General features: G+C 42.9%; 1 protein-coding gene across 7 annotated transcripts in view; it reads left to right on the top strand.

The window, feature by feature from the left end:
- LOC118700124 (low-density lipoprotein receptor class A domain-containing protein 4) overlaps window positions 1-22,656 on the top strand; it is a 284,193-nt gene extending 261,537 nt beyond the window's left edge. For all 7 annotated transcript variants that reach the window (XM_054514103.1, XM_054514102.1, XM_054514105.1 and 4 more), the window contains 3 exons: window positions 375-529; window positions 10,554-10,607; window positions 11,884-22,656. In XM_054514103.1, the coding sequence (XP_054370078.1) occupies window positions 375-529; window positions 10,554-10,607; window positions 11,884-12,426 (752 nt within the window). In that variant the 3' untranslated portion in view covers window positions 12,427-22,656. The remainder of the gene's footprint in view (window positions 1-374; window positions 530-10,553; window positions 10,608-11,883) is intronic.
- Window positions 22,657-25,742: the final 3,086 nt, after the last annotated feature.

Below are 25,742 nucleotides of genomic sequence, written 5' to 3'. Positions count from 1 at the left end.
ATAGAGTGGGGTTTGTGTGTATGAGGTTTCTTTGGGTTTTTGTTCAGTGAAATTGTTTTGTCCAAAAAGTTCATCTGCAGTGTTTATGTTGAAGAGTTTGTTTCCTTTGGAGGCTGCAGAGAAGGATCACTAAGAAGCTTCTTAGTTTTGACCTACAGCCACTGATGCTGGTCAGTTTGCTCTGGCAAAAATGAAATAATTTTCATACTTTTTAGAACAGTTTTCATCACAAAACTTTGCAGAATGGACAGCAAGAGTATCTCAAGCCAGATCAGTCTCAGAGAAATACTGAGTGTCTTTTCAGGCTGTTGCTTTGAGGGTTAACCTTCTGTGTGTTGATGACACATTTTCCTCTTTTTTTTCCTTTGTTTTAGCTGAACTGGAGTTTGTTCAAATCATCATTATAATCGTGGTTATAACTGTTATGGTGGTAGTCATCATCTGCTTGTTGAACCATTACAAACTCTCGACACGCTCCTTTATCAACCGACAGAGCCAAAGCCGAAGGCAGGAGGAAACTCTGCAGACGGTGAGTGTGAACCCCCTGCACCAAACTCCCTTTTCTTTGGGCTGTAGGGGCCTGCAGCAAAGCCTCCCAAAGAGCTCTGGTACAGGAAGCTGCTGGAAAAACTTCTGATATCACTTTTAATACTCCCTATAGTTAGGTCTTTTGCCAGACTTGTATTTGTCATTAGAAAACCAAATTTGTAACGCAAATTTAAGGTACACCCTCTTTAATTATTTTTAGACCCTGCTATGTTTTATGTAGCCTATATTCATTTTGCATTTGGAGGCTTAGATGGGACATTGTGCTTGCTGCTGCTGTACTTTGAGAGGGGAGCGTGGAAGGGGAATGAATGGAGATGAGCTGGGGTGCAAAGATTTGAAATACATGTTGATATGACTTTCCATGTATTGTCTGATATCCTGGGGTTTTAGCTCTGTTACTGTTTTGTGAAGCTGCCATGGCTGTTTGCTGTATCAAAACCACTGTCCCACTAAGGGCCCAGGAAAATGTTGAGTTTGTTCCACTAAAACAGCAAGAAGAGGCTAGGAAAAGGATCTCTCCAAGGACCTGGCATGCTTAAGATGTGTTGTTACAGAGTCAAAGGCTTAAGATTAGAATCTCAGTCAGTACTTGTTAAGAGTGTGTTTAGTGAACCCAAGAATAAATGAGCACCTAATTTGCCTTGTGAGCCAGGAGTTTGCTGGGTGGGATGCTCTGGTCCCTTGTGAGGGTTAAGCACAGTGTGTCCCTGACCTTGGGATATCCCCCACAAGCCGTGCAGCATCCTGTGGTGTTGCAGGGAGGTCCTTCCTTCTGATGTGCTCTTCCCAGAGAGGTGCCCTTTGCTGACAGTGATGGCCAAGGGGCCATTTATGAAGTCACTTTTTGATGCATTGAATTCCTGGTAACAGTGCTGAGTTCACAGCTTCCTTTTGCTGTCAAAAAAAAGTCGGATTATAACTGAGAGATGTGATCATAATGGTTTACACCAGTTCTAACACCACAGTCTCACCTTTTTATCCATCCCAGTCTTATGTTTCTTCCCTCTTTGTGCTCCTTAGGGAGCTGCCAAGGTAATGGTGAGAGGCCTCAGGGGACTGCTCTGGCTGAACACTAATTGCTGGCTTTTTGCTTTTGCTTTTTTTGTTATGGTTAGATTTCAGCAGGGGAGGCAGAGATGCCACGGGGCTGCTGTGGAGCTGCCTCCCTGGCAGTTGGCAGCTCCCTGCTGAAAGTCAGCTGTACAATGTGACAATACAGGGTTCCCAAAGCTGTCTCTTAGTACATCACCTGTGCCATTTTGCTGGGGTGAATTGCTCTTTCCTTGGAGGCTGCAGGGAGAAGAAAGGAACTGCCTCCTCAAGCAGAGGCTGCCTCACTGCCTGGCACTTGGGTAGTGTACGAATGGTTAGCTCTAATTTGGTTACAGATGAAACTGGAACTTGTCAAACCTTCACCTCATGGACTTGAGGACTGGAAAAATTGACTAGATTAATTTGAATGTTGCTTTGAAATGGACACTGTAATTCAAGAACCACAATTCTGTCTGAAAAATGTTAGCTGTAATTGCTACAGATGCCTAAAATGAAATAGTTTGAGATAAATGAAATGCATTTTCATTTTCACAAATCTTTTTAAACTGTAGTAAGCTGTCAAATGCATGAAATAACCCATTATTTCCTTTGTATGGTTCATTACTATTGTCTGTTATCAGAGCCAGTGATTTTTTTTTTTCCTCTTGGGCACAAGGGAGAAAACTTTGCCTTCTTGTGAAGAAGAGCATGCAGTTTGGCAGCAGGGACTTGGGAGCTGCTTTAGTGCCCAGAACTGATCTTAAATAATTTTTAAGACACTGACTCAGTTTCAGTTTGATGTCACCATTATAAGTAATGATAATCACAGCCAAATGAGCACTTCATGGGAATTGATGAGGGGATGGCAAGAACCAGTTACTAATTCCTCTGAAAGCCTTTGGTATAGATTTGTCATCACTATTACTCATCTGAATTTCTGATAAACTGCAGCTCTTATAAGAAGAAGGTCATACTTGTGGGGAATGGGGATTTACAGGTCTCTGAGTTGAGATGTCAAAAACTTTGAATTTTCTTTTGTGTCAGGTGTTAGAAGGAAATTCTGATAGAAACTGGCTGTGCAGTGCAAACCTTAAAAGCAATGTGCAGAGAACAAGGGTCAGAAAACTGAAGTAAATGCTCTGTGGCGAGAAACTGCAAATGACCACTCTGTTCTCATTGTCCACAGTGGAGTGGCTTGCTCAAGATAATAGATAGTGTGAGTGGTGAGATGCAGGTTATACGCTTCTAAAATTCATTTTTTGTGCCAGGCACACCTTGCTCTGTGTGCACACGCTATCCAAGTGGATTTTCTTGCAAGGGAGTATTTTTTAATGGTATATAGACTCTGAAAACAGATATAAATGTTTGTTAACCACTAATACCTGAAGAAAATATTATTGTGACTTAAGGAATTTTTTTTGGGAGGAAATAGTGAATGGGAATAGAGGAAATTCAGACATGTTTCTTGAAAGAAGATGGTAAAGCAAGTTATTTGACTGTTGGCTAGTTCTGAAGTGAACGCCCTTTCATGTAACTGGGTTAGCAGAGGTGTATCAAAATGTAGAACTCAGCCTTTCCTGTTCAGATGGGGGTTTTTTTGTTTGTTTGTTTGGGTTTTTTGTTTGGTTTGTTGTTTTTTCGGTTTTTTGGGTTTTTTTTCTTTTTTTTTTGGTCCTTTTGTTACCTTCACTTTTTTCCTTAAGCCTGTCCTGTTTCTAGATAATCATGCCTTCCACCAGCTGAGTGGTGGCTGACCTGCACAGATTTCTGGCTGCATAAAGATCAACTGTTGAATAAATGATCTCTCTTATTCTGGTTCCTCTACAGAGTGTAATAGGAGTGATCAGCTAAATTACCTGCTGCCTTTATTACCAGCCTCACACCTGTAAAACTCATGGGTTAGGCATCAGAAGTAATGAAATGAAAGATATTAGTGGATTTTTTTTTTCTGAAATGAAAGATATTAGTGGATTTCTTTTTCTGGTTGAACTTTTGTGGTTATACAAAAACAAACCAAAGAACCCAAACAAACAAAAAACAATAAAAAAACCCCCAACAACAACAACAAAAAACCCACCCTGAAGAAACACCCTCAAATAAAATGAAAATAAAAGAGGATGATAATGAGAATTTCAACTTTCAGGCCAAGTTAGAAGTTAGAATATTAACAAGATTTGAAGTAATGTTTGAAGGGCAGAAAAAGGACCAGTCATAGGAAAAAAAGGCTGCTCTTCTGCAAGTGCGCGCTAAATGTTGTTACGCGCCTGTTCTGTAAATACAGTTTTCTGTTCATCTTTATATTTTTTATTTATTTTTCTTTTCATTCTTCTGGAGTATCATCTTCCAGTCTTTCCCCTGGTCTTTGGTATTTTATTACCTTGGTTATTGGACCAAGGCCTTAAGCAGGTTGCAGCCCAAGGGCAGGACAAACAGTGAGGGCTCAGGAGCAGTGGGTGCTTCTGCTGCCGTGCTGGGGATGCTGCCTGCCCTCTCCTAGTGAGGCCATTAAGCATTCCAGCCCTGTTTTTACATTAACAGAAATAAGAGTTTTGGGGCCCTAATTATGAGAGGTGGAAATATGCTGAGCAATAACCATGCTGGCATGAGCAATAGCCTGGAGTGAGCCTGCAAGGTGCTGAACAGTGTCTGTATCACAATGGATAAAATATTGAACATTTCCTGCTGCTGGCTTATCCATCAGCAGTGTTGGGCTTCACAGCTGGGAGCAAGCCAAGGGTTGCAGAGCACCTGAGAGGGATACAAAAGCCGTGGGGTGTGGAGTACACCAGGAGCTTGCCCAGGGGCTGCTTCACTTTGAAACAGCAGAACCTCTGGTGTGGGAGCAACTGATGCTCCTGGCAGTGCTGGGGGAATTTGAGGCAGAGCCATGTGGCAGCCCTGGCAGGGCACATGTGTGCACAGGGTGTGTGTGTGATACCCCAGGGGAGATCTGTGTTGCTGCAGCATTGCTGGCTGTGCCTTTGTTGACCTGGTATCAGGAGGGCACTGGTGCTGGCAGCCAAAAGTGTCCTGCTGGAATGTAGGTAGCTGCAGCTGAGCTGCTGCTGTGGCACTCTGCTGTTTGCTGGGACAAAACAAATATAAATCTTGCTTCCCAATGATTAACTCTTAATGTCATCACCAGTGATTTCCATGGGGACATTGAGGGGAAAGAGATTAACTGACTTACAGAGAGGTACTTAATAAGCTTCTGACATTGCTAATTTCATTCCTTTTCCCTATCCTGGTGTCTTTGCATTGTTTTCTTTTATAAAGTAGATGTTGAATGAGTGCTGAACACTTGTACTGCCCCAGGCCTACTCCTGGCAGCAAATCCCTGCATCCATCACACAGGATGCTCACCCTGACCAGCCCTTGCCTCCCAGCACTGAGGGCAGCATTGCTGCTCAGGCTGCTCAGCTTGCATTAAACCTGCATTGGGAATGCCAGTCATGGATGCTGAGCTCCAGGAGCACAGCTGTAAAAAATATTCCCCTCTGCCCTGCACCAGCTATTTCAGAATAAAAGGGGAACGTCAGGAGGGTGACAGAAAATGGTCAATAATATTGACAGCTCAAGGATTTGTCATTATTTCAAATGTTAGTCTTTCCTGCTGGTCTTTTAAATTATTTCCTACTGGCATTGGCATTATTTTGTCTGTTTCCTGCTGGTGTCCCTAGGCCACTCATTCTCATTTTCTTACTGACATGTGCAAAGGAAAGAAATCCCATTGGGAACAAGAACCCAGTCCACAGCCAGGAGAGAGTGTGAGTGCTGTAGACCACTCTGCTCTGCCAAATCTTTTTGTTTGTACCAGTCATCATTTGGCAAGGTCTGGATGTGCACTGTATGCTCCTGCTGTCTCCTTGAGGGACATGGGCTTGCCTCTCCTCAGGGAGTGCTGCCAAGAGGGACAGCGAGCTCGGCTGCTGCCCTTTGAAGTCTCCCACGGTAAAGTCATTGTATGTTTAATAAGAGCAGGATTGTCCAGGAATTCTGCAGGTAGGGCTAGAAGCAAGGAGCACTGGCTTTGGGTGTCACCTTGGGCAACTTGCTTCATCTCCAAACAAAGGAGGAAGGATAACAGTACTTACTCCCTTCAGTTGAATGAAATGAAGATTACTTAAAGTGATGAAGTGCTGTGAAGATGGGGAAATAAAACTTTTAAAGCATTAAGTAACAGGAATAATTGCAGTAAGTGTAGGGAGGCAGATTATGTGTGAGAGATTTGGCACTCTCTGTAATTCTCTAGTACTTCTGCTTGGTACCGTGCACTGCTCTGTTAGACAGCGTCACCTCTCCTGCCCTTGAGGAATTGCTTTTAAAGGAACAACCTGCTGGAATACTCACTGTTCTGTTGAGGACAGCACAATAGTTTGTTTTGTTTGTGTTTGTTGCCATCTTCAAAGCTGTGGTGGTCTGTATGACCCAGGAAGATACTGGAAGGAATGAGCCCCTGTGCCTTCCTGGAGTGTTTTCAGCAAGCCAGTGCTTTAGTGTGGTGTAATGTACCACCTAGGGCCAAAAGCAGAAACTACACTGCTATCTGGAACATTTCACTTGCAAAAGTAATGTGTGTATTTGTGTGTGTGTGTGGACGTTTTTGTATAAAAATAAAATAAAAATCTGTGTTAAGGAGAAAAGAGAGACCTTCTTAATAATTGTAATGCATTTTAGAAAGTGAAAAACTGACTTTTGTTTCTCAGAAAACATTATTTCAGGCAAAGTTCTATTTTGCAAAAACTTAATAGTGGAGAAAGTCAGTAAATCTCCTTAACAGTCAGCAAAAAAAAAAGAAAAGTTTGGATTACATGGGATTGTCATGGTTTAACCCCAGCTGGCAACTAAGCACCACACAGCCACTTGCTCCCAGCAGGCTGGGGTAGAGAACTGGGAGAGTAGAAGTGAGACCTCGTGGGCTGAGAGACAGTTTCATAGGGAGAGCAAAACAAGGAGTTCATTCACCAGTGCCCAGGGACAGGCATGTGTCCATCCATTGCCAGGCATTGGTGCTCCATGCTGTCTAACAGTGACTTGCAAAGAACAAATGCTCTTGCTCCCCAACTCCCCCTTTCCTTCTTCTTCCCCTGGCTCTGCGTACTGAGCATGATGCCATGTGGTCTGGAATGTCCCTTTGCTCAGTGGGGTCAGCTGTCCTGGCTGTGTCCCCTCCCAGCTCCTTGTGCACCCCCAGCCTCCTTGCTGGTGGGCTGAGGTGAGGAGCAGAAAAGGCCCTGACTCTGTGTAAAGACAATTCAGCAATAATGAAAATATCCCTGGGTTAGCAACACTGTTTTGCTCACAGATCCAAGACATGGCCCCATACTTGTTACTGTGAAAGAAAGTAACTCTATCCTAGTTTTAACAAGCACAGGGATCCTTTTGCTTTATTACAGCTTGAGGAAAACTTTTTGCTAAGTGTAAATTTTTACCTATAATTTCTTCTGAGTTAAGAATCATTCTTCTGGTAATTGTCATTCCTGCTGGCTGTCAAGGGGCTGATGCTCAGCTGAGGCAGTTGGGTGACAGTGTGTGCTCCAGTGTTTAAAAATGTCCTCAGAAAGTCATCTTCTTACACTGTTTAATTCTGGAGGCTCTAAAGCTTTGTAAAATATGAAATAGCAAATTATCCTAGGCTTTATGGAGTCTCCTAAGCTCTAAATATTGAGTTAAATAATCATCACCATGAGATAATTAAGTACTCACTCAGCTGGATTTATTAAATGATGCTGCTATTTCAAAACCTAATCACAAAGTTAATTTCTGTAAATTATGGTGAAACCCAAAAATGACAATGGTCAGCAAAAGACATAGGTGGATCCCCAAGGTTTTTCTTGCTTGTGTTATTGGTAGGTGCTAGGATTTTCATTCCAAAGCCCAACAGTGTTAAAAATGAATACACTATAGGGAATAAATACATAAACTTTCTCTCCTTGTCACTTTTAAGTATTGAAGCTCATGCCTGAAGTCTCTTGAACAAGGAGCACGTTGAGGTGGCCTAGCTATTGACAGTCTGTAAGAAGCAGGTAAATGAGGTACTGCCCTCATCAAAATATGGGTAAATTGCATTTGCTCAGGTTTAGCCTTGTTTGCACATACCTGATAACTACTTGTACAAATCCCTAATATAAATACAAATGCTGTCAGTTCTCATCTGATTTTCACTGATGTGAGCACAGGGGAAGAAGCATTTTAGCTTTCAAAGGAAGGTCTGTAAGCACAGGGGCAAGTAGGGAGCAAGAACTCACACTTTCCCTCAGTATAAGTCACCCCAGATTGGTCAGGGTGATCCCAGCACATTATTTCCTAAATCTGTGTCTCAGGGTGGAGAAGTGTAGTCATGGAGATATTTTTCTTCTGCAGCACTTTGTTCTCATCTCCACCTCTTTCCATCACCCCAAGATCAGTGGAGCTGATGGGCACCAAGCCTAGGGTTAGGTGGTATCTACCCAGTGCAGGGAAAGGGGAGTTTCCCTTAAATAAAGACTCAGAAAGGTAGGTAGTATGTCTCCTGTGGTAGATGCAGTGATTTCAGGAGGGCAGAAATTCTGTGTTGGATCAGTTAGTCTGGCCTCAGTGAGGAGAGAATTCTGTGCTGTGTCATTGGACCAGCCATGAGGTTGGTCTGCATGGTTTGAGCCTGGTATTTTCCAAGTGTGGGCATGCTGAGCACATGTTACCCAGCCATCTGCTTGGGGAGTTCTTCTGGCTCCTGGGATAGAGATCTTGCTGGGGGTTGGCTGCTGCCAAATCATTGATTCAGTCTGCTGCTCTCTCCAGTGGAAAGCTTAGGGAAGGGAGGAGCTGCAGGTGAAGTGTAGGACATACTGTCACAGGAACAACATTGTTACATATCCTTGCATCCTAAGGATCTCACAGCCTCAGAGTTCAACTGCATCCCAGGCTGTTTACCTTCTCAAGTAGTTATCCCAGAGTGGGGAGAGCTTTGGGCTCCTTTGGTCTCACCTTGGTGTGACTATCCCAGTGCCCTGGTTACTCAGTGGGATCCCTGTAGCAGCTGCAGTGCTCCAGGCTGGGCCTTTGACTGTTCTGGGATTCAGGCATCAGTGGTAGAAGTAACAGGCAACTCCTCTCTTCTAAAAAGTTATTTCTGTTAGGCATGGCTGGTAGCAGATCTGGGAGACTTGGCTCAGTGAGCACGTCCTGTTCCATCTCCATGCAAGGAGTTTTTCTCCATATGCTGCACCATCTCTCTCAGCTCATCTTACCCTCTTGCCTTTGGGGAGATGGGCCCTAGAATGGAAGTTGTTTCCACATCCTCATCAACAGCTCCTTTTCATAAGGGAGTTTAAGTGATACGAGTAGTGGAGGTAGATTTTATTTCTTTCTGGGTTGGCTTGTTGGTTTTGCCTTTTTTTCTGAGCCTGTAACGCAGGAGCAGTTAATTGAGAACTTTAGCTTTGACTAATATGTTTTACAAACAGTTGCAAGGGGTTTGGAGCCCGTTGGGTCAACTGCTGATAACCTGATTGCCTTTAACTGTGCAAACATACCCTCAGATATTCAAAATGAGGGCACCTGGGTGCTGAAGGAATGGAAAGGAATGTGTGCACAAGTGTGTGTATATACATGTATGTATATAGTTCCACAGTTACAATTCCTTAAGTGACAGAACCACATCTAGGCACTGAAATAAGTGACTCTGCATAAGATTTGTCTTTTGTGTCTTTGCAGAGGGGAATACTTGGGGAAGTTGTAAATAATTGCAATTGTCAGCCTCTCTCTATCTTTGCTCTCTAAAGCTACGGAAGAGAAGTGTACCAGCTTTGCTATTCAGAGCATTTCCCTTAGCAGCTGAATCCTGTGGGAGAGTCCTCTTAGAGCAGCTTTTCTCTGCAGTGGACTCTCCTGACAAGATCACAGACGGCATTTGGTCTCTGAGTGTCATGATGAACATCTAGTTGGGTCTATTTTTACTTCTGAAATATGTTGAAAGATGCTATGGTGAGAAGAAGCAGTACAGTAAGATTTGGAAGCAGTCTATACATGGTAATGCTTTTGGGGACAGTATGCGTTTTCCTTCCAGTTCCTGAAATTTCTTACGTATGTAAAACTTGAATTAACATCAAGAAAATAGTCATGACTGTCAATATTTTGATTTTCTCTTTGTGCACCAAAATTGAAGTTCTGAGCTTTATAGCTGCTCTGATATGTCCTTTTCCGCTTCAAAATTTTTCAATAAAATAAATTCACTGCGGGAGTTACTGCTACTCCAAACAATTAATTGAGAAGAAAAATAACAATACACCTTAAGCTATTTTCCCTTATTGACATACTGTTCTTCACCCCTTTATTCTGCCCTGGGTGCTGGTACGGTGTCAGAACAGCATTTCAAGGGGCGAGAGAGAAAATATTTTGACCTGAGAAGGTGGTTGGAGAAGTGGTTGAAAAAGTGGCTGAAACCTCAGCTGCTTTAACTACTGTTTGTGGTGGGAATTGGGCAACTGGCAGTTCTGACCAGATTATCCCCGGGTTTAGCGTGTCTGTCACTCCACTGAGATTACAGACACCAGGTTTTGTTGTGAACTGTTTTGCCTGTGCTGTGTAATCGGGATCCTGGCTGGCAGACCTTTGTCAGACCTGCCACCCTTGCTGGTTTGGGAGGTGACAGGTACCTGCTCAGCACACAGGTGCTGAGGCGTCTCCTGTCATCTCCATGCATTGCCACACTCTCTCAGACACCACCAGCTTGCTGCATCCTTATGGCCTGTGGGGCTGGGTGCAGTGGATGACATCTTGGCACTTGCAAAATGGACCAAGCTTGACTTGCCTGGGAGCAGAGCTGCTCTTTGCTCATGTTTTGGAAAGAAAGGGGTGGGATGTTGCTTGTTTAGCTCCTGGAGACAGCCAGTCCTTAGAAGATGATTGCTGGTAAGAGCTGTGATAATGAGCCAGAATGGTGATGTGATCTATTAATTTTTCTTTTTTTGTTGTTTTCTTCCACATTTCAGGAGGGGTGCTTGTGGCCTTCAGAAAGCTCGGTTTCACGCCAGGGTGCTTCAGAGGTACTGACAGATTTCTGACTATCTTCACCAAGTGCTTTCTTTTTTTTCCTGTAACGTGTATTTGGTTCTTTCAAAAACATGCATCTATTTTTTGTAAAGGAAGCTTTTTCAGTGTAGTTCACACCGTCATCTAAACCCGCCTTAACACACATTTCATAAATTCCTGAGACCTTTTCATAAAAGAATGAAATTTTGCCTACCTGACACCTCATCTCCATCAGCAACTCCCTGTGTCATAGTAGGCATTCGCAAGTAAGTGATGGAGGTGTGTCTCTTTCCCACAGTGGCTCAGTAATTTGAGTATTCATTGGAAGCTGGGAGACCAGTTCCTCTTGTCTCTGAACTTTTCTTGGATTTACAGCACATATCCTATCGCCAGTGTCTCCCTTCTTCCAGCTAGCACAGATTCCTTGTCTATACAATAATTTGTGGGTGTATTGCTCTGAGTAGTCCAGCTGTCCTGTGACCAGCAGCAGACCTTCCTGGTGGTTGGCCCTGCATCTGTGAAAGCCAGGGGTTGGACACCCTGCAGGGATCCAAAAAAGAGAAGAGCATTTTGATAGCTCTAGATCTGAGAAGCTGCTGTGTCTGTCCAGATCTGGGATAGACCAAGTGAGGAGCAACACCACTCACAGATTATCTTGAACGCTTCCTTTTGTAAAGCCTGTCCTTCTCCAGGATTTTAATATACCAAGGACATACTTTCCATCACAATGCAGAAGCTTTGTAGGTTCTCCCCAGAGGCTGAGTTCTGGCTGAGAACTGAGGGGGAGGAGGACATCTGATACACTCTGATGGTGAAGGCGTGAGATATGCTGAGGCTTTACAAATTGTACTGAAATGACCATCTGAATTCTTTGGGGATGCATTAACTCTGAGTAGGAGGGGGAAGCTCAGCTTAGATTGCAGCTGAAATTCAGTACTGGGGCATTGTTGTATAGCTAGGCAATTGCCCAGACTAGAGAGAATTAATTTCCTGGTTTCAGAAACAGAATAATTTGTTTTTGCTCAGAATGTTTTAGTGTCAGAAGGAGCTGTGTGGGGTCTTGGGCTTCCTTTGTGCAGCTGTTCTCGAGTGTGCTGGATCCTTCCTGCACCTCCTGCCTCTTCACCTGCAGGCATGTGGCTGTGCTTGTGCATGGTATCTGCTGGGTTTAACCTCTAAGACAGGTGGGGAAAGAAGCATTCTGTGTTTTATCAGTTCGGGGTGAGGACTGGAGCAGCCGCGGCGCTGGGTGCTGCGGTGGAGTCACGCGTGTCTCTCTTCCCGTTTCAGATCATGTACGCCCCAAGGTCCAGGGACAGGTTTACCACCCCATCCTTTATGCAGCGGGACCGTTTCAGTCGCTTCCAGCCCACCTACCCTTACATGCAGCATGAGATTGACCTTCCTCCCACCATCTCCCTCTCGGACGGCGAAGAGCCACCGCCGTACCAGGGCCCGTGCACGCTGCAGCTCCGGGACCCCGAGCAGCAGATGGAGCTCAACCGGGAATCCGTCAGGGCGCCGCCCAACCGAACCATTTTTGATAGCGACTTGATAGACATCTCCATGTACAATGGGGGTCCCTGCCCACCCAGCAGCAACTCGGGCATAAGTGCAACCAACTATAGCAGTAATGGAAGGATGGAAGGACCACCCCCGACGTACAGCGAGGTCATGGGCCATTACCCAGGCTCCTCTTTTTTCCATCACCAGCACAGCAACATGCCTCCTTCCTCGCAGAGGGGGAGCAGACTTCAGTTTCAGCAGAACAATTCAGAGAGCACAATAGTCCCCAGCAAAGGCCAGGACCGGAAGCCAGGGAACCTGGTCTAGGTTACCTGCCCAGGTGCGTTTGGACTGAAGACGGGAGAGCCCAGCAGGGCGGTGGAGGAAGAGCCCCGTGCTCCGGTGCACAGTGTTGTTACGTGGTACAACTGAGTAAAACCAAACGTGCAAACCAGTTCTTTGTTTCTGATTCCTTTCAGGGGAATTGCATGCAAAGCAGATTGAAAGAAATACAAACTTCCATTCGGTTTGTCTACGAGCAGTGTTTCAGGGGAAAGGGGGGGGGATATATTATTTTTTTTTAATAAACTATTTCAATTATTTAATTCTAAAAGTTAACTTAGCACAGAAATGAGGCTTGTACAGCCTGTTTTATACTCACTGAATGGCAGAAGGAAGAAGGTGGTTTTGCTAGATAAATGGGGGAAGAATTGGCCAGTCTGCTTTTTTTTTCTCCCAGGATGTGAATTTTTTTTTTAATATGAAACAAAATTCCTGTTCTGTGTGCCAAGGTATAAAGTTGAGAACTTAGATGAATGCAAGGAATTAATTTGTGTTGTGATAAATGTGTTTTAAAAAGTTGCACTATCTTACTGTTTTAAAAAAATATATATATGAGGGAACTGTTTTATGTGAAGTTCTTCTATATGTTGTTGTTTCACCTGTGGAATAATGATAGAGCCCTAGAAGTAATCTGGAGGAGTTTGCCCCCTCCCCCCGGGTTTGCTAAAAGATGGGGACAGGACTTAGGCTAACATCTCTTGACTTTTACAATTCAAAAAATACAGGGACACTTGTCTTTGCAATAATTTGCATTCAAATAACAGTGTATCAGTGAAGTGTCTTGGAGACTTTTGGATAGAAGAAGGCAAATATGAAATCTCAGCATTTTCCATCACTTGAGGTTTAGCTGTTTTGCAGTGTAGACCATTTCTTTCATAAATGGCAAAACTACAATTCCCAGATGCGTTGATTTGTATTGATTCTAAGTGCTGCCATTCTTTTCCTTGTCCTAATGCCGTATCACCAGTACTTACCGTGCTAGAGATTTCTGTCCTCACTGTAGCCTGAAATGTATTTAGTCACATATCATGACATTATGCAATAAATGGTTTAAAAATGCAGGGTGGGATTTCTTTCCCCTGCTCCGCTGTTCAAGTATGTGAGGCTGTCGTGGTTTTCGCTCTCCGTTTCATCCTTTCAGATGCTGAAGTTCAGTCCTGGAGGTCTGTCCTGTTGAAGTGAAGGGAGCCCTTGTGGCAAAACCCCCCCTGTGGTGTTTTTGCAGCAGTACCAAGGGCACTTGTGGCAGTGGTGCTGGCTCCTGAAGTATCCCTGGCAGGGTCATGGGAGCACCAGGAATTGTCCCTGCAAACCATTTTGCTCTGGGCCCTGCTGCAGAAACCCTTCTGGGTGTGCATGCTGTCTGCGTGACGCCAGCAGGACTGTGCTCATGGCTAAAGGTGACTCATGGGTTCACCAAGTGTCTGTAAGCCCTGATTTTTGCTATACTGGCCTGGAGAGTAGTTGGGAAGTGTTCCCTGCCTGTGTTGTGGCATTTGGGGTGTTTCTCCACTGGCTGTTCCCGTGTGGAAGCACGCGCGGTGCCAGAATTCAGTTGATGGCAGAAGGTGATAGTGGCATCACAAGCACATGAAAAAGCACAAATTGCACTTAAAATGCATTTTGGAAATGGACTTAAAAGTAAGAATCTTTAGAGTCTTAGCTTGAATAGTTTCTAATATATAGGTGTATGAGTGTGTCATAGACCTCTTCACTTTAAGATCTTTCACTTTTTTCTGTTTTCCTGAGCTTTGTGCTTGGTTGTGGACAGCAGCTGCTGAGTGCCCCAAGGGCACCAATGCCCTGGTCCCATGGCTGGAAGCTGGATTTCTGCAGGACTTCTGTACACGAGGGACTCTGATAACTGAAGTGTATCTTTGATCTATGCAGAGTTTTAATGCCAAAACTGTGTGTATGTGTGTGTCTGCGTGCGTGTTGTCTTTTGGGCCTCAGTGTAGATTTGTTTTCTTCATAAGTTAATTTGATTTTTTTCTAGTTTAAAAACATTTGTATAACTGTTAGTCTGAATACACAGCCCCATTTGTCTCTGTAGTTGTTATTTTGGTCTGAGTCATGCTGGTAATGCAGAGTAAAGCTGCCTTTTATTGTCTGTATTAATTGAAGGGAGAGATAGAGATTGTATGGTGGGGTTCACTTATTTTTTTCCTCTCAGACCCACAGTACAGGTGTTTAGAAGATGACTAGGTGGCTTTCAGTCAGCTGGGGCTCTCACCACTGTCTGGTTCCTGGGAATAAAAGCTGTGAAATTAGATTTTTGCAAAGAACCTACAAACATAATTCTTAGTTAAAAACAACAAACAACAAATGAACAAAACCCAACCAGAGGACAAAGCCAGCAAATGTTGGTTTTGGTCTTCAGTGACTTTTGTCACTTGAGGAGTGAGCCTTTAAGCCAGAGAATGTGTGTGCCTACACAGATACTGTGCTGTTGCCTAAATGAGGATTGTTTAGACAAGCCTTGAGGTGAGAACAGCTGGAACTCAGTTGTCAGGGCAGAGCACACCTGGGCTTGGGCTGCTTGAAGACTGACTTTCTCCATGTGCGGATCTCAGCAGAGTGAGCCTTGAAGTTGCCTTCAAAGTTGCCTCTTGGGAACGTTCTTTCTTTAAAAACAGCCCTTTGGTATCTTTTACCCTCTCTGCATGCCAGTAGATTTATGCACTTCCCATTAACATTGTCCAGTATGCTGTCTCTTAATTTTTCTTGGATGAGAAAATTTTTCTGCCTGGAAAATGTAGCCTTTTCCAGTGCTTTAGAACTTTGTTTAAAATAACTTGGTATTTGCTTTAAAAATAACTTGGTATTTGCTCACCTAATAGTTGCATCTCCTTTTGCATCTTTGTTTTCTCATCCTAGAATCCTAGAATCATCCTAGAATCATAGAACAAGCTCAGCTGGAAGGGACCCATCAGGATCATTGAATCTGGCTCCTAGCCCTGCACAGAACCATCCCCAGAAGTCACACCATGTGCCTGAGAGCACTGTCCAAATGCTTCTTGAACTCTGTCAGGCTGGTGCTGTGGGGGAGCCTGTTCCAGTGCCCAGCCATCCTCTGGGGGAAGAATCTTTTCCTAATACCCAACCTAAACTGCCCCTGGCACAGCTTCCAGCCATTTCCTTGGATGCTGTCACCGGTCAACAGGGTGAGGAGATCAGTGCCTGCTCCTCTTCTTTTCCCCATGAGGAAGTTGTATCTGCACTGAGGTCTCCCCTCAGTCTCCTCTGGGCTGGACAAAGAAAGTAACCTCAGCCACTCCTCATGGCTTCCCTTGGGACCCTTCATCGCCCTCAGGGCCCTCCTTTGGACACTCAATGGCTTAATGTCATGCTCTGCTTTCCCACATGTAATGTGCTGACTCTCAGCTCTGGGAGTCTAGTGACTAGTTCACTTGCTATAGGTGAGCTTGTAATCTTCTGGTTTGGGGCCTCTCTTGGCAGTAAATAGGCTGTTTTCTGATGGATATTAGTGCTCTCCAATGGAAAGGCAGTCAACAGTGTAACATTGAAATGCTTTGTTTTTCTATTTTTTTCTTCCATTGACTTGGTAGAAAATCTGCTCTTGATAACAGAACAGAATGGCAAAAGAAATACCAGAATTAGATAGCACTATCCATCTTTATAGGCTTAGTGAGTGAGCTCTGAAGGTAGGTAATTCTATGAAGCAATTATGGAAGACCAGCTTTGAAAATATCCAGAATTGATAGACTGTATCCCAGAGCCACTCAGTGAAATTTTGTATAAATTATAAAAGATTTCTGCAAACACTGTAGCATTAATTGTGTAGATTTTGCCTCCATACTGATCTTCTGGTGTATGTGTCTCATACCACAAAACCCACATAATATGTGTGTGGTGTTCTCTATGTGCTGGATCATATTTGCCTGAATTCTGGTTGCATCTTCTGACTTTGCCCAGTTCCCAAAATTCAGAATAGTGATGTCCTCACGTTAGAAATTTTCAGGTTAAAAGATTATTTTTTTCTTTTAAATTCACCTTTATGAAATAAAGTTTTGTGACCTCTGTCCTACTGCAAAGACTAATTTTTCCCTTACATGTCTTGGCATGGCTCTCTTCTTGATGCTAAATATGCCCCATCTTTGGTGTTTTTGTATGATCTTTCAGGGCTAGAAAAGGCAGGGGGTTTAGCAAAGGAAAAAACCTGTTTCTCTCCCAGTTTACCAATGGAGCACTTGGCACTTAGCTCTAATTCTGTACCTATGTTTAGAACAATTGTGTTTGGGCTTGCCTCAGTGCTGGACAAGCAGACTGAGTGGGATGCTGCTTAAAAGATGTGAGTGAGAGATAGGAAGGGGGGTACCCAGCCAACAGTGCAGTGTTCAGATCCCTTGCCTGGCATGTGTGGCATGTCCAGAATTCACAGGAGTCTGCATAATAGGATGTTTTCATCAGGGAGGATCTAATTATGCTACTCCTGGTCTTGTCACTGATGGACTCTGCATGTAGGCCAGTCTTGGGCTGAGGGGACTTTATTACAGCATGAATTTCCCTTGGGAGTATGATAACTCAAGCATATGTACAAGTTATATATAACTTGTACATATGCTATAACTCAAGCCCCATGTACAAGTTCCTGATGGCCAGTGAGGAAGATGATTGTGTTCCTGCACTCATGGAATCTGCAGGAGCCATGACTGAAGCTGTGCTTCATTTGACCTTTTATTACTGCTTGCCCACTGCTTATACCAGTTTGTCCCAGCTGGAAGCTGCTTGTTGTGCCAAATCCCAGAATGTTCTTGGTGCAGGTACATTTTTTTAAAAAGTGTCATTGAGAGTTCTTGTTTTTTTTTTTTCTGTGAATGAGGTGCAAGGAGAAGGGTAAGGAGCAGAATTGCATTGTTTATTAAGGAATGCACTTCTTTGCAATAGGGAAGAAATCATGGAATAGATGATGAAGAGTCCTGCTGAAGAGCCCTGAGTGGAGGCTGTCTGGAACAGTGCTGTCTGAGGTGATCATTTCTAACCCTGCCAGGTAGTGAGATACTGGGCCTTAGAACTGACACTCTAATCTGTAAGGAATGTTTGAATGCTTTGGAGAGGATTGATTGCTGACCTTTCTCTGACTCTATCCCTGAGCGCTAATGGTAGCTAAGGTAACCTGATTTTGTAGGCGAAGGAAAACAAAATAGCAAGTTGGTAAAAAATAGATATACATCGATATTTTTCTTTGCCTCTTCCCCCCCCACCACCCCAAGGATAAACAATAGGCTTGCTGGCACATTTGAAAGTATTCAGGGTTATCACAGGTTCTCTCTGGTCATTACAGTTAAGTCATGTCCCTGCATATGCAGACCTGCTTGCAGACTTGTTCCCGTGATTCTGTCTGTACTAGTTTCTATTCCATGATCACCTTCCAGGAGTGTTGAATGGCTCGGTGTTGTGCTCTCAGTAACAATGGCAGGTCATTTGTCAAACAGCAGGAAGTCTGAGGTGTATTTGCTTTTCAGTCCTGTAAATGTCATGACCTATGTTTTTATCAGTAGGGGGCTTTCTTGCTGCACCAGTTCTTGCCTGTGACCTGGTGTGCTCATGCATCTTCCATCCAACAGCTCTCTCTCCTTTTGGGTGAGCTTTGAAAAATCATTGTGCTTTGGGATAACCCCAATGCAGATCTCGTCTATTGATGTACAGGAAGAAAGTAAACTTAGTGTACCCTAAATCTCATAAGCATGTTTTTCAGACCTAGCTGATGGTGAGAACCAAGTGATCCTTCTGTGCAGTGGGTTCAGATGAAGTCTGGTTTTTGATTACATCCTTGCTTTTTAGATAAAGGCTGTTGCACATAATTTAATTACACATATCTGGTCTTTCTCTGCACTGTGTTGCCTGCTTGCCAACCAGTACAATTACAACTTTTCTCCTACACTAGCCCCAAATGTGTCAATCATTTCAGTCCCTGGAAAGAGGCAGTCTTACTGAGTTGTCTGAGGCCTTTTAGAATATGAAATAGTCCCTTGTGAGGATGTGTTAAACTTGGAGAGGTTTCCTGTCCAAAAACTGGTCTGTATGTTTCATTAGGAAATTCAACTTTAAGGTTTTGAGAGTATGCTGACTGAAAACGTCGGCAAGATTTTTTCTTTAGTTAATATATTGTTTGCCAACCTATCCTCACTAATCAGAGATGTAAATTACCTTTTGAGCCACCTCTGATTGCATTTTTGGGCTGGCAAAAGCCCCGTTGGGCACACTTGCACCAGCAAAAAAAAAAGAGAAGTTTTCTTGGTACAGCTCTGGGGAATAAACAGAAGCTGCACCACTAAGTTCATCCTCCAAAACCAGCCTGAGACCTGCATTGCCTCTTCCCAGCAAACTGAAGTGTAGGTGTTTGGATGAAGTGGTTTGCTGCACTCTTTAGTACCACAAACACGCAGTGGAGGGCCTACTGATGTTTTCTTGAAATTGTCATTGGCTTTAAATGTATTTCAGGGATGCTAATGCTGTTTTGGTAACCACCCAGTACAATTCTCCTGCTTTTGAAAGGGAAGATCAAGGACCATTTTGTGTCACAGACTCTCCTGGCTCTTACTTCTGCCTTGCTGGTGTCAATTCTGTTTTTAGACTGAACACAAGCAACCCGGGTATTGCTAGTGTTGCTTTCTTGCTATAAAAGAGCTTACCTTTTTATGTTGATTAATGATAGAAAAACAAAACTGTAACGAAGATATACTTCCCCTTCCCTCTGACAGAAGTGTGATTTACTGCCAGAGATGATGCTTTTTCTTTGCTATATTGCTGCTGCTGTTTCAAGTGGTTTGGTGTGTGAGCTTCCTGAAACAACACGGTGTGTGTAGGATCTCGTGGGTGACAAAGCTGTCTCTTTCTTCTTCCTTTCTCTCCTTGGTTTGTGCTTGTCTGTCTGCTATGGTAGGTTTACTAATCAATTAAATACATCCTTATTAGGTATAATTTTGAGGAGGTTTGCATGTCAGTAGTTTGTAAGCAACTAAGGTGCCTCATGTTCAGGTCTGAGCAAATAGGAATCCCCTTGCACTCAAGAGGGCCTGATCCAAGGCCTGCTGAAGTTGGTAGGAAGACTCTTGCCAACTTCAGGGGGCTTTGCATCTGGCCTTACACTCCCACCTTTGTTGTGCCTCACTTAAAATGGTGCTTTTTCAGTTGTCTGTCTTTTTTTCTAGTTTGTTTTTTTTTCTTTGTATGGTGCTGTGTATAACTTGAATATATTATGCACATATCCTACCCAATGGGTAGAACAAACAAACAAACATACGAAAACAAATAGATGTTAATACTGTAAGATAGTGTACAGATGATACCAATTTTAACACAAAAAAATGGCATAAACTTTGTGAATGCCAATCTGTGCTTGGTCCTTTTTTTGTAAGAAAGTTTGCAAATGAATGCATACAAATGACAAAAAGTCTATGTATTTTATTTTCCTATTAAATATCAATATAATATCATAAGGGAAAAAGGTTAAAGAAATCCTTTTTGACAAGCCTGTGTATAGCAATTAGTCGTTTGATGCATCTTTGCTGTGAAGATTTCTTCTTTTTTTTTTTTAATGTGTCACTTTAAAAAAAAAGGAAAAAAACCACAAAGCAAACAAAACCTCCACAGCTTTAACCTTGCAACTAAATGCTTCTCGTATTGGTTGTTGCCTTGCTATTGCTGAGTTGGACCAGTATTAGTTACTACTTCTCAAGCAGATACATTATTTATTACTATCCTTGATTACCTTTTTTTTTAACTTAGAAATGGGCTAAAACTTTCAAACCTTTTTAATCACATCCTAGATTTGAAATGAAGCTCAGACAAGTGGGAACTGACCCAAACCATCCCTGCAAAATCAAAACCAGGCCAATGAGAGTTCTGTGACAACAGCCAGCCGTTCTCTGTGCCCACTGCTGGTGCACCATGCTGCCATTACAGACTGTCCTTGGGCTTGGGGTGTGGAAGGCCTCCCTGGTGACCTGTGCTCTTGCAGGGTGGACAAGAGTGGCCCCAGTGGTAGAGAGCTGAAATGCAGGGTTTGAGTGGGAGCTTTGAGTTGGCAGCTCTGCTGCTGTGTTGGCTTCTGACAGCAATGGCTTACCCAGGTTCATATTTAAGGTTACAGAGAAATGCTTAGACCTGTTCAAACCCAGTAGGGGAAGTGGTGTGTGAAGTAATGTTACACTTCAGCTTCTTTCCAGGCTCCGTTGGTTGTTGGTTCTCCCCTGGTGTCTCCCCGTGTTTGACGCTCCATTCCTGTGCCCCGCACGCTCTTCGGTAAAGCAAATACCTCAGGAAAATTCACCATGAAGTTCTAGTGTAGGGACTTGCAGATGCTGTACTTATTTTTCTAACCTGTTAGTTCTGACTATCCCAGGACAGTAGGTGATATAAAAGTTTAACAGTCCGAGACAGACTCGTCCTCTCACAGATGGATGCCATCTACTCTTTCATAGACGCTCCTGTCTGTATGTAGCTTTTTTTATACTTGCCAGGCTTTAACCACAGATGTAAGGTAGCAAGGTGTTGGGTGATGTTTGAGATGGCCTTTTGGTTCGGTTTTTGAGACGATTAGCAAAGTGCTGTGCTGAAACTCAGGGGGCCTTACCCGGGCCAGTGAAGTTCAGTGGTGGGGCTTCCTCTGATTTGAGTGGGCTTTCAACCCGTCCGTCACGCTGGAGGATGGTGCCTTGGGGCACACTCCTTCACTGCTTCTCTGTCAACCTGAAGCATCTACACCTTTGTCTGTAAATATCTTTTTAAAAGCCCTCACAGGAGTCCTGTATCTAAATGTTGACCATGGTTGTTTGGCTTTTTTTTGTTTTAAAGAAGTGTGTTAAGTTTCTTATGGCCAGTTCTGCATCATCGTGCCCTTATAGGTAGCTTGTATCATCACATCCTTCTCTTTGTTGAGCTGTTCTGTCAGTAAGCATGTATCACAGGTAAATAGACATATTTCCTGATTGTCACTTGTTAATTCATTTATTGTTTGTCAGGGCGTGGAGTAATTGTTTTGGAAGTGTGCCTTGCCTGGCCATCCTCACGTTTCTGTTTGCACTGCAGAACCACTTCTGTGCATGAAGGAAGAGAAGCAAACAAAAAACCCCGGGCCTTCACTAGGAAGACTGTACAGAGTAAACCTCCTGCTGGAGGAATCTAGAGTAGGATTTATCGTAACAAAACATGCATTTTGAGTGGACCAAACACGAGCATGTCTTCTTTTAGAGGCACTAATTTGCTTTGAAGCTGCAGTGGAAAGAGCAGACTATCTATCTATTAAGTGTATTCACAGCTGTGTTCACGCTTTTCCATTTACCGCAAAGCACAGCAGGCAGCCAAGATTTCAAAAGGACTATGAGCAGAAGTTACGAGAGCCTCAGGCATCATAGACCTGGACAGCAAAAATAATAATAATAATTTTAAAAAATCACTTTAGTATTCTTTAACAAAGCTTTTCTACTCATAATATAAAGACTACACAAGTGTTGATAGGGGTTTTATCTTTGTATAACTCTCAACTGCCCAATGCTGCTGTGCTCAGAGCATTTCATGATGGTATGTACATCAGTCAGGCTGTTACACTCAAAATTAACCATCAAATGCCTGTTTTTAGAGTGTTACCCTTTCTTTGTTGTTTCTTGCTAGTTAATTTACAGTGTAAAATGCTTTATTGCTGTATGGATTTTAATTTTTTTTTTGTATTTCCAACATTGTGGCTTTCAAGATCACATTTTCAACACATCTATTATTTTTGTCCATTTTCTTTCAAGCTATTCTGAAATATGTACAGCACTATCAACAATATTTAATCTTTCTTTTAAAATTTATTGTTGTAAAACAAAGCTATTAAGAACAGTAAGTCTTTTTACAACTGTATTGGAATTTCTCAATATCTGTTCATGTGATGCTATGACAAACCTGGCTTGCTTTACTTTTTATTTTTTAAATTTTATTTTGTGTTTAACACAATTAATTTGTTGCTTATTTTCCACCGTAACTCCCAGTTATATACAGAAAAAGATTTCAACTGTTGTGTATCTGACTCTTTTAATTGAGCAAATGGTGATGTCCTAGTTTTTAGACCTAAGGTCTGTTTATTGCAATACTTTTAAAGGAAGATGTTGCTCTAAGTGCTGTTGTTAGTTTTAAATACAGATTTTATGCTTGTTCTTAATATGCTGTGGTTAAACCATGGCACAAAATTATTAAAAATTATTAAATGCATTTGTCTCCTGTTGGATTTATTTTCCCTTTGTAGTGAAAAAACAAAAAAGCATTGGAACCCTAGAGTGACTTTGGTAAAAATAAGTACTTGTCTCTTTCCCTTGCTGTGTCTGATGAGGGTTTAAGATCTGCCTTCTGACCCTCACACTCTGGTGATTACCTGCTGGGACAGTTCCTGCCCTGCCTCTGCCATAGGATGGGCTGGAGCAGGGACAGCCTGTCACACACTGGAGTTCAGTCTAGGCACTTAATCTAAGCCAGTTTGTGGTTTCAGTTCCTTTAAGACAACAACCCCACCTCGATCTCATTTAAAGCCCTGCTGGTGGTGCCGGCCTCTGGCACAGCAGTGCCGACTGACCAGCAGGGAGGGGGGGATAAGCAATGCCCCCAAAGCACTGAGTTGCAAAACTTCTTTAAAAAATGAAGGTGCAAAATATGGCTTGTGGGAGGGAGATTCACAACCCGGTTTAAGAAAGCTGGGACGTGCTTTGGCCAGCGCTTAAAAAAACAGCAGTTGTGTCCAGTAATGGGGTGAAGAGAGGGATGATGCTCTCAGTAAAAAACCAGATGAAAGGATCCTTTGCAAAGATTTGTCTTTGGTGATACAGATCTTTGCAAGGGAGATCAAATTATCCCTGGCTGGCACCTACCACTTTGCCATACTAAAGCTTAACAAGACTGGGAAAGAGCAGGTAGTTTCTGTACATTCTGTGTATAAAGTGATGGTTTATTTAGCATGATTATTAATAACATAGTTTTCTTGGTTTATATTTTATACGTGTGCTTGCTGGAGTTTGATGTCTGTGTTGCTGTGATGTGATGCTGAGTTTGATACCTCAAACCTGGGGCTTTCTTGCAGGTCTTTTCCAGGAGGAGGTCTGCAGTGGGAGCCATGGTCCATCCCACTTCAGGCAGCCTGCTGTGGAGCTGCCTTTACATTCCACTCAGAGAGGAACCAGGGGGGTTCCCCTTGTTGCTGTTCTTTTCAAATGTCTTAGTTCTTTAAATGTTACAGTACTTATTTTTGGGTCAAAAGTAATCATATTTTTTTCCTATAACCACCCTGAGATTGCTCTCCTCCATCTACAGCATTTTAATTCTTCTTTAGTATTTAGAAAATTGCTAGTTCCTTAGTCCTTAGAAGTACTCTAAATCTCCAAGCTTCTGCTCCTCCTCTTCTGTCTGAACCCTGAACTCCCTGGAAACTGCATTTTTTGAGCCTGCTTTGATCTTTTACTTAATCTGGTTTTAATTGTATTTATATTTAGTTTATAATATGCCATTCTGTTTGATTGTGTTTTAATATCACTGCCAATGGTTGCAACTCAGCTGTAAATGGGATGTCTCATCTCAGTAGGGTTACTTTTTTTCTGCTGAAAGATTAATATAGTGGCTGCTGCAGTCCTGTGAAACCTCTAGGTCTGGCTTCCAGGCTCCCAGCAGTATTGTGTCTCATTACAAACACCCTGGTTTTAACATCCCAAACCCTTTTCTTCCAAAGACCCCTCTGTAATGAGACTTCGTTACTTAGACAAAAATTAATTAGGCTTCTCTCATTATCACTGTTTTGATCGGTTGTGCTTTAAGTGAGTTCTAATTAAAATGCACATTTTAAAACCCTCACTGCTGAATCCTCTTCTAATAGCTCGCTTCTACTGCGGCGATGCCCTGCTTTTTGTGCAGTTTGCATTGTGCTGCTTTTGCAGAACTCTAGCATTGATTAAGAAAACTAAAAACTTGCATGATTTTTTTTTCTGCTTGTTTTCTACATTTTTTTCTCCAGACTGGCTGCCAAATGATTGCTCCTGAGAGCCTGAGAATGGGGATTAGAGCTGAAACACTGAATTCTTTACATGTGGTAAAACTGATGAGCTGAGTTTCTCAGTGTCCTGTATAGTCAGTAACCCTACTTGTTCCCAGAAGGTTCCAAAACATAAGGGGGAAGCTATATGCTGCAGTTTTTACTATTTAACTACAAATTTCTGCTTGCCTTAGGTGTTCCAAGTTGCTTAAATACATTGTTTATTTTGGCAGGACTGCATGATCCGTCCCAGGGATACCTGCCACATGCTAAGCCTGTGGATGCTCTGCTATGGCTAGAGGGGGACATTTGAAAGCTGGGTCTCCTTAAAAAAAGGGGCTAATCTGTAAATCAGACAAAGTATTTTGTATCCTTTAATGGTTTCTACTCTGAAGTGTGTTGCAGAGCAGCAGCAGAAAGGTGCCAAAAGTATTTTAAAGATGAGGAAACACATATGAAGAAATACATGCCAGGTCTCAGTGCAGCCTGTGGCAATACTGGGAATAACCTTTCCCTGCCACCATTCCCAGTCCCTCTCTCTGCCCACTTCCAACACATCCCACTGTCTTGTACAGAGCTATTTTTTGTTTGGCAGGGCTTTGAGCAAGCAGCCAGGACATAGCCACCCCTTGTTCAGAGAAAGAGGGCATCTTTTTCACGGAGGCCAAAATGCCACCCTTGAGCCCCCGTCAGTGCCAACACCAGATCATTCCAGCTTAATTTAACATTTGCAGACATTATAGTGATTGACAGTTGAGTTGAGTGGAAAATTCCAGTTTAATCCTGCTCTGTGTGCCACAGACATGGGCTCAGACAGCTTGACCTACATTTAACCCTGGGCAGCAAGAAATTCTTAGGGGAAAAGAAAAAAAGTGGTTTTCATCTCAAAGCAGTGAGAACATTCCCACTTATTACATGTCCCTGTATATATGCATACACGTGTAATTGTGTTACAGTGCTGTGAATATTTCATGAGCTGAGCCAAGTTTGCCCTGGTTGGCTTTACTTGGTGAAGAAGACGTGTAAGTCAAATATAAAAGCACAAGTGTGCTTGCATAACTGCTCAGTAGGGTTTATGGCAACAGCAAAAAGGATAGGAGCTAGTTCTTTCCTGACAATGAGGTTAGGATTGTAAGTGCTATAAAATTTGCTTATGCTGCAAACTTTATATCTCTTGGGGGAAGAGTTGATGAGCTGGTAACTTCAACTAATGTACTGTCAGGAAAAGCCTAACAGGTAATGCTTGACTGAGGGACTGCAGAGTCAGTCTGGTTTCTTTAACCCC

The sequence above is a fragment of the Molothrus ater genome, chromosome 1, assembly GCF_012460135.2.
Source record: "Molothrus ater isolate BHLD 08-10-18 breed brown headed cowbird chromosome 1, BPBGC_Mater_1.1, whole genome shotgun sequence".
Lineage (NCBI taxonomy): Eukaryota > Metazoa > Chordata > Aves > Passeriformes > Icteridae > Molothrus > Molothrus ater.
The sequence above is the reverse complement of the archived record's forward strand: the minus strand, read 5'-3'. Positions and strand labels throughout refer to the sequence as shown.